This window comes from Mandrillus leucophaeus, unplaced genomic scaffold (assembly GCF_000951045.1).
Source record: "Mandrillus leucophaeus isolate KB7577 unplaced genomic scaffold, Mleu.le_1.0 Scaffold104, whole genome shotgun sequence".
Classification (NCBI taxonomy): Eukaryota; Metazoa; Chordata; class Mammalia; order Primates; family Cercopithecidae; genus Mandrillus; species Mandrillus leucophaeus.
The window spans coordinates 1,641,090-1,656,008 of record NW_012098543.1 but is presented as its reverse complement, the minus strand read 5'-3'; the positions used below and the strand labels follow the sequence as shown (position 1 = coordinate 1,656,008).

Sequence of the window (14,919 nt, the reverse complement as noted above, 5' to 3'; positions counted from 1 at the left end):
GGTGAAACCCCATCTGCAGTAAAAATACAAAAAGTAACTGGGCTTGGTGGGCATCTGTAATCCCAGCTACTCGAGAGGCTGAGGTAGGGGAATCGCTTGAACCTGGGAAGTGGAGGTTGCAGTGAGCCAAGATTGTGCCACTGCACTCCAGCCTGGGCAACAGAGTAAGACTCAAAAATAAAAGGAAATACAAATACAAAAATTAGCTGGGTGTGGTGGCACGCACACACCTGTAATCTCAGCTGCTTGGGAAGTTGAGGCATAAGAATTGCTTCAACTCAGGAGACAGAGGTTGCAGTGAGTCAAGATCACAAGACAGCACTCACAGTCTGGAGGACAGAGTGAGAACCTGTTTGGAAAAAAAAAAAAAAAAAAAGCGCGTTTCTGATGTGATTGACGCAGAGATAATAAAACCTGAGTAATGTGACAGAGACTGATGGGCAGAGGAACTTCAGATGGGGGTGGGAGGGCATGGGAGACATCTCTGAGCCCAGACCTGAAGGAGGAGAAAGGGCAGGGGACACAGGGTAAGAGCAGGGACAACGACTCGAGACAGGAAGGGTTTTGATGTTTGGGAAAAGAGAAAAGCAAATGTGACTGGGGCAGAGGGAGTCAGGAGACAGGGACAAGCTCCCAGGAGGAGGCTGGACACTGGCAGGGGCCCTGGACACAGGGCTGTGGAGCCACAGTGAGGAGCTGGGCTTTCGTCCTGGGGAACACGGGAAGCCGGTGGAGGGTTCCCTGCCAGGGACTGACATGACCTGCTTTAGATGTAGCTGTGGATGTACTGCATCCCATTGAAAATTCTAATTACAACCGGGCACTCCCCTCTCCCAGAGGAAAAGCCACACCCAGACACACATTCTATTTTGCCAATCATTTCAGGGTCCATGGTCACTCGGGTTGAGCTTTTCTGGTCTAGTCCGTCATCTCCAAGTTGCAGGGAGGCTCACTGGGGCTCAGAGCTGGAGACATTTTCACTGAGTTACCCTGAGAAGGTCTGAGATGAGTGAGAAGGTGTATCTAAATTCTTACATAGGGGCCTGGAAGGGCTAATGGGAAGGGTTGGTCTTTATCACCCCTATCCTTGAAAATTAGGGAAGCATTTTTCACACACCTGGGCTAAAGAAACTTATTTTGCAAGGTTCTGATGCCATTGATTCCCAACATTCAATTATTTCTTACAAGAAAATCAGAGTAACATTCATAAAATGCAGAAGTGCGAACACACAACTATTGACATTGAAAACAGGGAAAGAAGTTCAGTTGTAGAACTAAGACATAAGCAAATTTTTTCAATCAAGAAAACATGGGTGGCCGGATGTGGTGGCTCACGCCTGTAATCCCAGCACTTTGGGAGGTCGAGGCAGGTGGATCACCTGAGTTCAGGAGCTCGAGACCAGCCTGGCCAACACAGTGAAACCCTGTCTCTTATTAAAAATACAAAAAGTAGCTGGGCTTGGTGGGCATCTGTAATCCCAGCTACTCGGGAGGCTGAGGTAGGGGAATCGCTTGAACCTGGGAAGTGGAGGTTGCAGTGAGCCAAGATTGTGCCACTGCACTCCAGCCTGGGCAACAGAGTAAGACTCAAAAATAAAAGGAAATACAAATACAAAAATTAGCTGGGTGTGGTGGCACGCACACACCTGTAATCTCAGCTGCTTGGGAAGTTGAGGCATAAGAATCACTTGAACCCAGGAGACAGAGGTTGCAGTGAGCCAAGATCACGAGACAGCACTCACAGTCTGGAGGACAGAGTGAGAACCTGTTTGGAAAAAAAAAAAAAGCGCGTTTCTGATGTGATTGACGCAGAGATAATAAAACCTGAGTAATGTGACAGAGACTGATAGGCAGAGGAACTTCAGATGGGGGTGGGAGGGCATGGGAGACATCTCTGAGCCCAGACCTGAAGGAGGAGAAAGGGCAGGGGACATAGGGTAAGAGCAGGGACAACAACTCGACACAGGAAGGATTTTGATGTCTGGGAAAAAAGAAAAGCAAATGTGACTGGGGCAGAGGGATTCAGGAGATGAGGGCAAGCTCCCAGGAGGAGGCTGGACACTGGCAGGGGCCCTGGTCACAGGGCTGTGGAGCCACAGTGAGGAGTTGGGATTTTGTCCTGGGGAACACGGGAAGCTGGTGGAGGGTTCCCTGCCAGTGACTGACACGACCTGCTTTAGATGTAGCTGTGGATGTCCTGCATCCCATTGAAAATTCTAATTACAACCGGGCACTCCCCTCTCCCAGAGGAAAAGTCACACCCAGACACACACTCTATTTTGCCAATCATTTCAGGGGTCAGGGTCACTCGGGTTGAGCTCTTCTGGTCAAGCCCGTCATCTCCAAGTTGCAGGGAGGCTCACTGGGGCTCAGAGCTGGAGATATTTTCACTGAGTTACCCTGAGAAGGTCTGAGATGAGTGAGGTGTGCCTGAATTCTTACATGGTGGCCTGGAAGGGCTAATGGGAAGGGTTGGTCTTTATCACCCCATCCTTGAAAATTAGGGAAGCATCTTTCACACACCTGGGCTAAAGAAACTTCTTTTGAAAGGTTCTGATGCCATTGATTCCCAACATTCAATTATTTCTTACTAGAAAATCAGCGTTAACATTCATAAAATGCAAAAGTGCGAACACACAGCTATTGACCTTGAAAACAGGGAAAGAAGGTCAGTTGTAGAACTAAGACATAAGCAAATTTTTTCAATCAAGAAAACATGGGTGGCCGGATGTGGTGGCTCACGCCTGTAATTCCAGCACTTTGGGAGGTCGAGGCAGGTGGATCACCTGAGTTCAGGAGCTCGAGACCAGCCTGGCCAACACAGTGAAACCCTGTCTCTACTAAAAATACAAAAATTAGCCAGGCTCCATCCTCCCAACTCATTTGACCTCTTTTTTCTCCTTCTCCCCAATCTTTAGATCGTGTTCAATCTCCATAGATTTCCACCTCTTCTCCCATCTCTGCGCCTCCTCTGCTCTCCCTGTTAAATTCTCTCTTCCATGTTATACCCCCATGTCCTCACTCTCTGGCACCTCAGATCCCCAGGTGTCCTCCCTGTTGTCCTTCCCCCTCTGTTCTCTTTGCCACCAGCACCACTGTGCTCTGTCTGTCCTGGCTCCAAATCCCTCCCTCTCTCCCTCACTCTGATGAGCCTCCCTCTTTGCTGCCACTCCCTCTACCTTGCCGTCCTTCATCTCTCTGTACGTCTAGCTTTTCTCTACATTTCTCCAGTTGCTTTTCTCCTCCTGCTTTCTTATCTTTTGTTTAATCACTTTTGCTGTCTCTTGGCAAATCCCTCACCCATCCTCTACTTTGCCCTCTGTTATGAGTCTTCCTCATTCTTCTTTTCTCTGTCTCTGGTTTTCTACTGCTCTCTCAGTCCCTCTCTCTGTCTCCTGATCCCTTTGGCCCACACAATCACAGGAGGGTTTGGAGGAAGACGCCTGCATCCGGAAGGAGCGCATTTTCCAGAGGCTGGAGCTGGGCAGACAAGAACACCCCGTGTCACAGGACAGGCCCCGGGCACCTCCCCAGCGCGGGCTCAGGGGAAGCGGTGACTGCAGAGGGGAGACCTGGAGAGCAGCAGGGCCCAGTCCGAGTAGGAGGGAGGTGGGGGAAAACGACGCCTTCGGAAAAGCGTGGGGTCCGCAGGATCCCAGCACCAGGCAGAAAACCCAGCCTAACCCGGGACTGGGGTCGCGGGGCTGCGCTCCAGGGTCCCGCGAGGGTGAGGCTGGGAGACGCCTAGGGCGGGAATCCACCTCTCAGGTGAGGACTTTAAAAAGTGCGGGGCGGGAGTCGTCAAAAAACGGTTTTGAGCAGGAAAACTACGCGATAGGAAGTGTATATATTGTCCTACAGCAGAAAGACCAGGGACAGGACCAGCCTCAGGGCGACTTTAAACCCAAAAGGAAATGACCTCCGGACTCTCACGGGGACGTCTCAATTTGCTGTTGGTGAAAGAAGACGGGCGAGAATTTCCAGGTTTGTGGGGACCCGACATTCCAGGTAAAGAAGCGCTGGGGAGGCCGGGCGCGGTGGCTCACGCCTGTAATCCCAGCACTTTGAGAGGCGGAGGCGGGCGGATCATGAGGTCAGGAGATCGAGACCATCCTGGCTAACATGGTGAAACCCTGTCTCTACTAAAAATAGAAAAAAATTAGCCGGGCGTGCTGGCAGGCGCCTGTAGTCCCAGCTACTCGGGAGGCTGAGGCAGCAGAATGGCGTGAATCCAGGAGGCGGAGCTTGCAGTGAGTCAAGATCGAGCCACTGCACTCCAGCCTGGGCGACAGAGCTAGACTCTGCCTCAAAAACCAAAACCAAAACCAAAAACAAACAAACAAAAAAGAGCGCCGGGGGCCTGGGAAACGCAGACTTAATAAAAGCAGAGCGAAACTCACGCGCGGTTGTAGGACCTTTACTCCACGCGATCCGCTTCCGGGTTTGCGCGAATCTGCGCGCGCAGGGCAGAAGCCAGACCCGGGCGGGACCCCCGAGGAGGTGGGCGGGGCCTGGGTGAGGTAGAGGCTGGGCGCGAGGCGGAGAGACCTCACCCTTTAGAACCGGCAGAGGGCGGGGCCGGGGCGGGGCCGGGGCGGGACCTGTGCGTCTCTCAGCGTTTTTCCCAGCGCCAGTGTTTTTCGGGCTTTTTAGGCGAGAACCGCCAGGAAGGCTGAGGCGTGATTCGAAAGCCCTGGAATTATGTGGAACGGCCTCCCGGGGACTAGGGTTGCGAGGCTGCGCTCCAGGGGCCAGCGAGGGAGAGGCTGGGAGGCGCCCAGGGCGGGAATCCACCTCCAGGATGAGGACTTTAAAAAGCGCGGGCAGGAGGAGGGGTCAGGAAACGGTTTTGAGCAGGAAAACTACGCGATAGAAGGCGCGGGGACTGGACCAGCCTCAGACTGACGTTAAACCCTAAAGGAGGCTGGGCGCGGTGGCTCACGCCTGTAATCCCAACACTTTGAGAGGCCAAGGCGGGCGGATAAGGAGGTCAGGACTTCAAGACCTGTCTGGCCAAGATGGCGAAACCCTGTCTACACTGAAAACTACAAAAATTAACCGGGCAAAGTGGCAGGCACCTGTAATTCCGGTATTTGGGAGGCTGAGGCAGAAGAATCGCTTGAACCCGGGCGGCAGAGGTCGCAGTGAGCCGACATTGCGCCACTGCACTCCAGCCTGGGCGACAGACTGAGACTGAGTCTCAAACAAACAAACTCAAAAGGAAGCGACCCCCGGACTCTACAAGGACGTCTCAATATGGGCTGTGTGGAGGAAGGAAGGTGGGAATTTCCAGGTCTCTGGGGACCCCACCTCTCGAGTATAGCAGAGTCGGGGGCCTGCGAAGGGCCGACTTAACTAGAGACAGAGGGAAACTCACGCCCTGCGGTATGACCTTCACTGAGGCGATCTGCTTCCGGGTGGCGCGGGGATCTCTGAACCTGGGGGTCCAGTTCAGCCTGGGCGACAAAGTAACACCCCTTCCCGCTGGGCTCCCTTACCCTTACTAGTCTCTCTCTCTCTTTTTTTTTTTTTTTTTTAACTTTTTTAAATAAAATTTTTGATGGTGTGACATAGGGGTGCAACGTTTTTTTCCAAGTGAATATCCAGTTAGTTGTCCCAGCACATTTGTGGAAGAGATCTATTACTTTCTTTCATTATATATACTTTTTTCTTTTCTTCTTTTTTGAGACAGAGTATTTCGCTGTCACCCAGGCTGGAGTTCAGTGGCAAGATCTCGGCTCACTGCAACCCCTCCCCGCTGAACCCCTCTCCTGCTTCAGTCTCCGGAGCACTACTCCGGAGACTACTACTTGGTAGTCTCAGGCAGGAGAATCGCTTGAACCCTGGAGATTGTGGTGGAGGTTGTGCTGGGCTGAGATCACGCCATTGCACTAGAGCTTGGGAAATAAGAACAAAACTCCGTCCAAAAAAATAAAAATAAAAACCACTTTGGAAGAGAGAGAAAATGCATTTACGAATTTTCTAAATAAATGTCCTAATAAAAGAGATGCAAGGAAAAAAAAGTCTTCCCTTATTTTCAGAGGAGGACTTATACCTCTTACTTATTTGCTTGGTTGTTTGAGACAGAGTCCAGCTCTGTCATTCAGACTGGAGTGTGGTGGCGAGAAGAAGGCTGACTGCAGCCTCCAATTCCGTGGCTCAAGTGATCCTCCCACATCAGCGCCCCGAGCAGCTGGGACCACAGGTGTGCACCACCACACCTGGCTGAGGTTTTTGATTTTTAGTAGAGTGGAGGTCTCACTGTTATGTTGCCCAGGCTGATCACGAACTCCTGGGCTCAAGCAATCCTCCCGTATTGACCTCTCAAAGTGCAGAGATTATAGATGTGAGCCACCCCTCCGGGTTCTAGCTTTATTTCCACAAAATATGAAATTGTCCTCCACCTCCTGTGTGTAATAGAGTGTTGCATGTCACCTTTCAGTTTCCATTATCCACTCAACTCATGATTTTGATTAGTTTAATAAGCCGTTCTAATTGTCAGTCCCCACTGCAACCAGCGCCTCACTTCACCCCTTTACCTGCCCTTTTCCCCCGCCCTGCCCCAGACTGAGGGGAGCTCGCCCCGCCTGCAGGACGACTCTACCTGCTCCAAAAAAGCGCTTTGCATTAAAACCATTTTTAACTTAAAAGGAAAAACAATTCAGTGTTTGGTACCGGTGGCCCACTACAATATGTTGTTTTACCTTCCATTGAAATATTAACTTCATATGAAATATTAACTTAAAACGGGCAGGAAGCATCCTATGGTATTAGGGGTAATATCACGACACATCAGAAACAATCCACCAATCAGAACCCGGAGGATCCAGTCCTGGGGGGCAAGAGGAAGACAGCAGGCGACACCTGGGGCCAAGCTGAGGAGAGAGCCCGGACCGCCCCCTCTGGCCCCGCCCCTTCCCGCTGTCCGGCCCAGCCCCCAGGCAGCCTCCTCCCTCTTGCCCTGCCCCAGTCCCGTTCCAGGCCCGTCCCCAAAGCGGCTTCCACCCTCTCGCCCCGCCCAAGCACCTGTTCTGGCCCCGCCTAAGCACCTGTTCTGGCCCCGCCCACTAGGAGACATTTTCCCCTTCCCGTTCTGTCCCCGCCCACTGTCCAGAACCGGCCCAGACAGGGTCGAGGGCCCGCCCACGGTTGTTTTGCAGCGCCCGGGGCTGACTCAAATGAGTGTTTTTTTGTGTGCTTCTGCTTCAAACCTTTCGCAGGACCCCAGCCCCGAGTCCAGCCACACCAGGAATCTGGGTGTTTCGGGATGTTGAAATCCCCACGCGAGTTTGTGCAGTTTTCAGGGAGTCACTATGTTGGCCACGCTGGTCTCGAACTCCTGAATTCAGGTGATTTGTCCGTCTTGGCCTCCCAAAGTGCAGGGATTACAGGTGTGAGCCACCACACGTGGCCAATTTTTTGTATTTAGTAGATTCAAGGTTTCATCACGTTGGCCAGACTGGTCTCAAACTCCTGACCTCAAGAGATCCACCCACCTTGGCCTCCCAAAGTGCTGGGGTTAGAGGCGTGAGACACCAGGGCCGGCCAGTCTAAGCTATTTTTGACAGGACAGTGAAATGACTGAGACAGGAAAAGGAGCATCTCATCATCAGCCTCACCAAAGGCTTACAAATCTTATTAAACAAAGGAAGTTGGCCCCGCGCGGTGGCTCAAGCCTGTAATCTCAGCACTTTGGGAGGCTGAGATGGGCGGATCACGAGGTCAGGAGATCGAGACCATCCTGGCTAACACGGTGAAACCCAGTCTCTACTAAAAAATACAAAAAAAAAAAAAAAAAAAATTGCTGGGTGAGGTGGCGTGCGGGCGCCTGTAGTCCCAGGTACTCGGGAGGCTGAGGCAGGAGAATGGAGTAAACCCGGGAGGCTGAGGCAGGAGAATGGAGTAAACCCGGGAGGCTGAGGCAGGAGAATGGAGTAAACCCGGGAGGCAGAGCTTGCAGTGAGCTGAGATCTGGCCACCGCACTCCAGCCTGGGTGAGAGAGCGAGACTCCGTTTCAGAAAAGAAAAACAAACAAAAAACAAACGAAGTTAACAGTCTGTACTATGAAACTTGCAATACTTGAAGCCATCTAATAGCACTAACAAGTTTTCAAAACCTTAAGGCAAGCAGGGCATGGTGGCTCACGCTGGTAATCCCAGCAGTTTGGGAAGCTGAGGCAGAAGGATCACGAGGTCAGGAGATTGAGACCATCCTGCCTAACACGGGGAAACCGTGTCTTTACTAAAAAAAATACAAAAAATTAGCCGGGTGTGGTGACATGCGCCTGAGGTCCCAGCTACTTGGGAGGCTGAGGCAGGAGAATCCCTTAAAATCAGGAGACAGAGGTTGCAGTGAGCCCAGATCGCATCACTACACTCCAGCCTGGGCGACAGATGGAGACCCCATCTCAAAATAAAAAAGAAAAAGAAAGAAATGAAAGAAGACTAAAGAGTAACTCCAACCCACAAATATATATAAAGTTCCCCAGAAAAGGTAGATAAAAGGACAGATAGGCTGGGTGCAGTGATGCAGCTTACAGCTTGCAGTGAATGCAGAGAATGAAGTACTCAGATAATTCCAGCTGAGTGGGGTGGGGAGCAACCCTTCTGAGAGAGTGCCGCCCCAGAATCCGTCCTCCAAGTGTTTATTGAAAGGGCTTGTGTAAACTACACTTCAGACAAACAAAAGGCATCCACCATGGAGCTCTTTGCAGGCAGATCGTGAGGCACATATGGCCTTGTGAAAGCACGCAGACCACATTCACAGGAGACTGTTTTCAGCGTTCCTTATCACACAGTCTACTCCTTGTCCTGATTTCAGGGTCAAGGAGTTACAGTCTCATGCACAAACAACATACACACAGTGCCTCAGTATTTTTCCATGCCTCAACCTCAAATGCCTTGTACATAAGCTTGATTATGTTGCTGTGCACCCACCAAAGGTGATTCACGCCCAAAATCTCAGCACTTTGGGAGGCTAAGGCAGGCAGATCACCTGAGTTTGGGAGTTCGAGACCAGCTTGACCAACAAGGAGAAACGTTGTTTCTACTAAAAATACAAAATTAGCTGGGTGTGGTGGTGCATACCCGTAATCCCAGCTACTCGGGATCCTGTGGCAAAAGAATTGCTTGAACCTGGCAGATGGAGGGTGCAGTGAGCGGAGATTGCGCCATTGCACTCCAGCCTGGGGGACAGGAGCAAAACTTTGTCTCACAAATAAATAAATAGACAGACAGATACAGAAACTGGTATAAGTGTATCTTTTCGTTATAACACAACATTTTTCCCAATTATTTAGTAGAAAAAAGCATGAAAAAACACTATACATGTGTTGATGAAAATGCAACATACACAGAAGTAATTCTGACATAAATAACAAAGAGTTCTAGTGGAGAAACAGTAGTTTTTGCAGGTTATGGACATTTTTGTTTCTTTCTTTCTTTGTTTTTTTGAGATGGAGTCTTGCTCTGTCACCCAGGCTGGAGTGTAATGGTGCCATTTTGGCTTCTGCAATCTTCACTTCTTGAATTCAAAGAACTTAGCCTCTTGAGTAGCTGCGATTACAGGTGCCCACCACCGCGCTTCGTATTTTCAGTAGAGATGGAGTTTTGCCGTGTTAGCCAGGCGGGTGTTGAACTCCTGACCTCAGGTGATTTGCCCTGCCTTGGCCTCCCAATGTTCTGAGGTTACAGGAGTGAGCCAGCCAGGTAATGGAAATTTCAAGTTTCATTTTTATGCTATAACTTTAAGATATTTAACATACCTACAACAATAACCTCCCCTTAAATATCTATACAACATGCTTCGGTTCTTTTTTTTTTTTTGGGACAGAATCTTGCTCTGTCTCCAGGCTGGAGTGCAGTGGCGCCATCTGGCTCACTGCAACCTCTGCCTCCTGGGTTCAAGCAATTCCACTGCTTCAGCCTCCCGACTAGCTGGGACTACAGGCATGCACCACCACGCCTGGCTAATTTTTTGTATTTTAGTAGAGACGGGATTTCACCGTGTTGGCCAGGATGGTCTCAATCTCCTGACTTTGTGATCCACCTGCTTCGGCCTCCCAAAGTGCTGGGATTATAGACGTTAGCCACTGTGCCCGGCCCACACTTCGGTTCTTCATACTGAAAGGAACGGACATTAACGTGGTTTTTATATTCACACTGGAATTATGCTTAAACCACTTATAAGTTTACTAAAAACTAAAAGACAAAACTATTTAATGATAATGGTTGGGCATGGTGGCTCACGTTTGTAATGCCAGCGCTTTGGGAAACCAAGACAGGTGGATCACTTGAGATCAGGAGTTCGAGAACAGCCTGGCCAATATGATGAAACCCCATCTCTATTAAAAACACAAAAATTAGCTGGATGTGGTAGTGGGCACCTGTAGTCGCAGCTACTCGGAAGCTGGGGCACAAGAATTGTTTGAGCCTCGGAGATGGAGGCTATGGTTAGACAAGATAGCACCACTGCACTGTAGCCTGAGCAACAGAGTGAGACTCTCAAAAACAAAAACAAAAAAAAGTAAGAAAGAAGGGAATCAAAGCATGTCTACACAAAAAAAGCAATTAAACCCAAAAAGTAGGAAATGAGAAATGAAGAACAAAAATTCCTAGAAGAAATACAGAACAAAAACACAACGGTAAGGTCTTCTCCATCGGTAATTATTAAAATGTAAATATTTACCTCTGCACTCAGAAGGCAAAGACTGCCTCAATCAACAGGAACCAACTACATGTTGCCCACAGAAGACTCGTATTAGCCCTAAGGACACACATAAGCTAAAATTTAAAACGTGAAAACCAGTAATTAGGTATGGGGGTTGGGGCCTGTAATTCCAGCTACTCGGGAAGCCAAAGAGGATCTCTTGAGCCCAGGAGATCAAGACCAACTTCAACAACACAGCATAAAAATGAAAGAGAACCTGAAGAAAGCAGGGTATAGTCTGCTGGTTTACCATTTTTATCCCTGATACAGACAGCTCCTCTATTCCTGTCCCCTGGCATACAGTATAGGCTCCATAGCTACTGAGTGAGTGAATGAATGAGAATGACAGAGTGATACTAGTATGTCCTCTCTGGGGTCTCATGTGTGCCAGGGCCCTGTTTGACCTTGGAATGGTCTTCATTGTGATGAGGGAGGTGAGCAGGAACAGCTGAGCAGGAGAGCCCAGGGTCCCTCAGGCAGACCACTCTGCTTGCCCAATCAGTAAGAAGGACAAGTGCATGTTCACTCTGAAACACATCTGGCTGACCCAAGGAGTAACTGCTGGACTCTGAGCAAACTTACATTGGCAATTAAAGACCCTAAACTCTGCAGAAAGAGGAGCGGCTTCCTTGCTGCCCAGACTCTCAAGGAGGAAAAATTCCTGGGGTCTGAGACTTCTCGCTTGGCAATGACATTGGCTTAAATATTCCCAGACTCAAATCCTTGGGTCTTAGGTTGGGTCTTGGGATGATGCAAACTGACAGAATTGCAGGCAATGAGTGTCAGAATAAACCAGTGGACAGGAATGTGGAAGACTTGAGGGAGGGGATCAAGAACAGGCACAGAGAAACCACTCCCCTCCCTCAGACACCCACCTGGGGAAGCACCAACTTTGCTATCCTTGAGAAGACAATGGGAAAGGGGGGAGTGTGCACAGGGTGGGTGACGGTGTGTGCTGTTTGCAGAAAAACTCCTTTCCCTAAATGGGACTCCATTAGCTTAGCCCATCTATTCTACCCACTGCAGAGCACAGAGGCATCCTGTGAGGATAAATATGGCTCTTCCTTCCTCCAGTTCCTGAATCTCCAGGCCATGACTAGGACTGTAACCCTCAAACTCCCTTCCCAGGACCCAGTGTTACCTCTTTGTGGGAAAAACATCTGTGCTCCACATTTAGATTATAGCATCTTATTTATTTATTTATTTATTTATTTATTTATTTATTTATTTATGTTGAGATGGAGTCTCACTAAGTTGCCAGGCTGGAATGCAGTGGCACGATCTCAGCTCACTGCAACCACCGCCTCCTGAGTTCAAGCGATTCTCCTGCCTCAGCCTCTTGAGTAGCTGCGACTACAGGCATGTGCTACCAAGCCCAGCTAATTTTTACATTTTTTCAGTAGAGACGGGGTTTCACCATGTTGGCCAGAATGGTCTTGATCTCTTGACCTCGTGATCTGCCCACCTCGGCCTCCCAAAGTGCTGGGATTACAAGCATAAGCTACCACTCCCGGCCATCATTTTTCATTTTTCATCTTTATTTGAGACGGAGTCTTGCACTGTCACCCGGGCTGGAGTGCAATGAAGCGATCTCGGCTCACTGAAACCTCCCTCTTCTGGGTTCATGTGATTCTCCTGCCTCAGCCTCCTGAGTAGCTGGGATTACAGGTGCACACCACCATGCCCAGCTAATTTTTTTTTTTTTTTTTGTATTTTTTGTATTTTTAGTAGAGAAGTGGTTTCATTATATTGACCAGGCTGGTGTCAAATTCCTGACATCATGATCCGCCTGCCTTGGCTTCCCAAAGTGCTGGGATTACAGGCGTGAGCCCCCACGCCTGGCCCACATTTACATTATAACATCTTGACCCTTGGCTCCCCAGCTGCCTTGTGACTCTGTGTGTGTGTGTGTGCGCGCGTGCGCATGCTCACGTGCTGTGACAGACAAGGAAAAGCCAGTAGAGTCATCGCCACTGGCCTGGCAGGAGGAGGTGGCCCTCGGGCTGCAGTGCACTGTGCTGTTTGCATTCTGATCCTTGGAAGAATCTTTCCTGAAGTCGTAGAGCTTCTAGCTCCTCTGGAACAGAACTAGTTGTGTAGGGGTGTGTCCTTCATGCCTCCAAGGCCTCTGACCTTCTCCTCATCCTTCCTGAAGGGAATCCAGCACCCCTGACTCTGAGCACATCATCTGCTGGTGGCAAAGCCCCTGCTCATGATGGCCAAACTGGGCCCTGGTGATGTGCAGAGCGCGGAAGACCCGGGGGCTGGAGTGAGGCAGTGACACAGATGACAAACATGGGGATGCCTCAGCACTGCCTGAGGACACAGGGTCTGGTCTGTAGGGCTGTTCTGACCTTAGTGAGGCCTCACGCCTGTAATCTTAGCACACTGGGAGGCCAAGGCAGGCAGATGACCTGAGATCACAAGTTTGAGACCAGCTGGCCAACATGGTGAAAACCTGTCTGTACTAAAAATACGAAAATTGGGTCAGGCACAGTGGCTCATGCCTGTAATCCTAGCACTCTAACAGTCTGGAAGGCCAAGACAAGCAGATCACTTGAGGTCAGGAGTTCCAGACCAGCCTGGCCAACATAGTGAAACCCCATCTCTACTAAAAATACAAAAAGTAGCCGGACTTGGTGGCTGTATGTAATCCCAGCTACCCAGGAGGCTAATGCAGGAGAATCGCTTGAACCCAGGAGGTGGAGGTTGCAGTGAGCCGAGATCCTGCCACTGCATTCTGGCCTGGACGACAGAATGAGACTCAAAAATAAAATATAATAAAATAAAAACAAAAATCCAAAAATTAGCCACGTGTGGTTGCACACACCTGTAATCCCAGCTACTTGGAAGCCTGAGGCACAAGAATCACTTGAACCCAGGAGACAGAGGTTGCAGTGAGCCAAGATCACGAGACTGCACTCACAGCCTGGAGAGCCTGGAGGACACAGTGAGAGTCTGTCTAAAAACAAAAACAAAAACAAAAAAACGCGTTTTTGATGTGACTGATGCAGAGATAATAATAAAACCTGAGTAACCTGCGTAACATGAGTAACGTGATAGACACTGACAGGCAGAGGAACTTCAGATGGCAGTGGGAGGGCATGGGAGACAGCTCTCAGCCTAGACCTGAAGGAGGAGAAAGGGGCAGGGGACATAGAGTAAGAGCAGAGACAACGACCTGAGACAGGAAGGGTTTTGATGTTTGGGAAAAGAGAAAAGCAAAGGTGACTGGGGCAGAGGGAGTCGGGAGAGGAGGGCAAGCTCCCAGGAGGAGGCTGGACACTGGCAGGGGCCCTGGACACAGGGCTGTGGAGCCACAGTGAGGAGCTGGACTTTTGTCCTGGGGAACACGGGAAGCCGGTGGAGGGTTCCCTGCCAGGGACTGACATGACTGCTTTAGATTTCACTGTGATATCCTCATACAGAGAAAGGCCCCGAAGATGGTCTCTGTGTCTGAGTCTACACTTCTGTTTCTTCCATTCTTCTGCGTTTTTTTTTTTTTTTTTTTTTTTTTAGGGTACTGCAATTAGAATTTAAATTCTAGGGTACTGTTTTAGGGTACTGTACAATTTTAGGGTACTGTAATTAGAATTTAAAATTCTAATTACAACTGGGCACTCCTTTCTCACAGAAGAAAAGCCACACTCAGACACAAACTCTATTTTGCCAATCATTTCAGGGGTCAGGGTCACTCAGGTTGAGCTTTTCTGGTCTAGCCCGTCATCTCCAACTTGCAGGGAGGCTCACCGGGGCTCAGAGCGGGAACATTTTCACCATGTTACCCTGAGAAGGTCTGAGATGAGTGAGAAGGTGTGTCTGAATTCTTACATGGGGGCCTGGAAAGGCTAATAGGAAGGGTTGGTCTTTATCACCCCATCCTTGAAAATTAGAGAAGCATCTTTCACATATCTGGGCTAAAGAAACTTCTTTTACAAGGTTCTGATGCCATTGACTACCAACATTTAATTCTTTCTTACAAGAAAATCACAGTAACATTTATAAAATGAAGAAGTGTGAACACACAGCTATTGACTGTGAGAACAGTGAACGAAGGTCAGCTGTAGAACACAAGCAAAATTTTTCAATCAACAATATGTGGATGGTCAAGCACGATGGCTTATGCCTGTAATCCCAGCACTTTGGGGGATCAAGGCGGGTGGATCACCTGAGGTCAAGAGTTCAAGACCAGCCTGAGCAACAATGTGAAA

At 49.5% G+C, this 14,919-nt stretch overlaps 1 protein-coding gene across 1 annotated transcript in view; it reads right to left on the bottom strand.

The window, feature by feature from the left end:
* Positions 1 to 14,919, bottom strand: part of LOC105539775 (zinc finger protein 701-like) — a 33,300-nt gene that overhangs the window by 13,100 nt on the left and 5,281 nt on the right. The window contains exon 2 of the mRNA XM_011980199.1: positions 4,907 to 4,944. Coding sequence (XP_011835589.1) covers positions 4,907 to 4,944 — 38 coding nt within the window. The remainder of the gene's footprint in view (positions 1 to 4,906; positions 4,945 to 14,919) is intronic.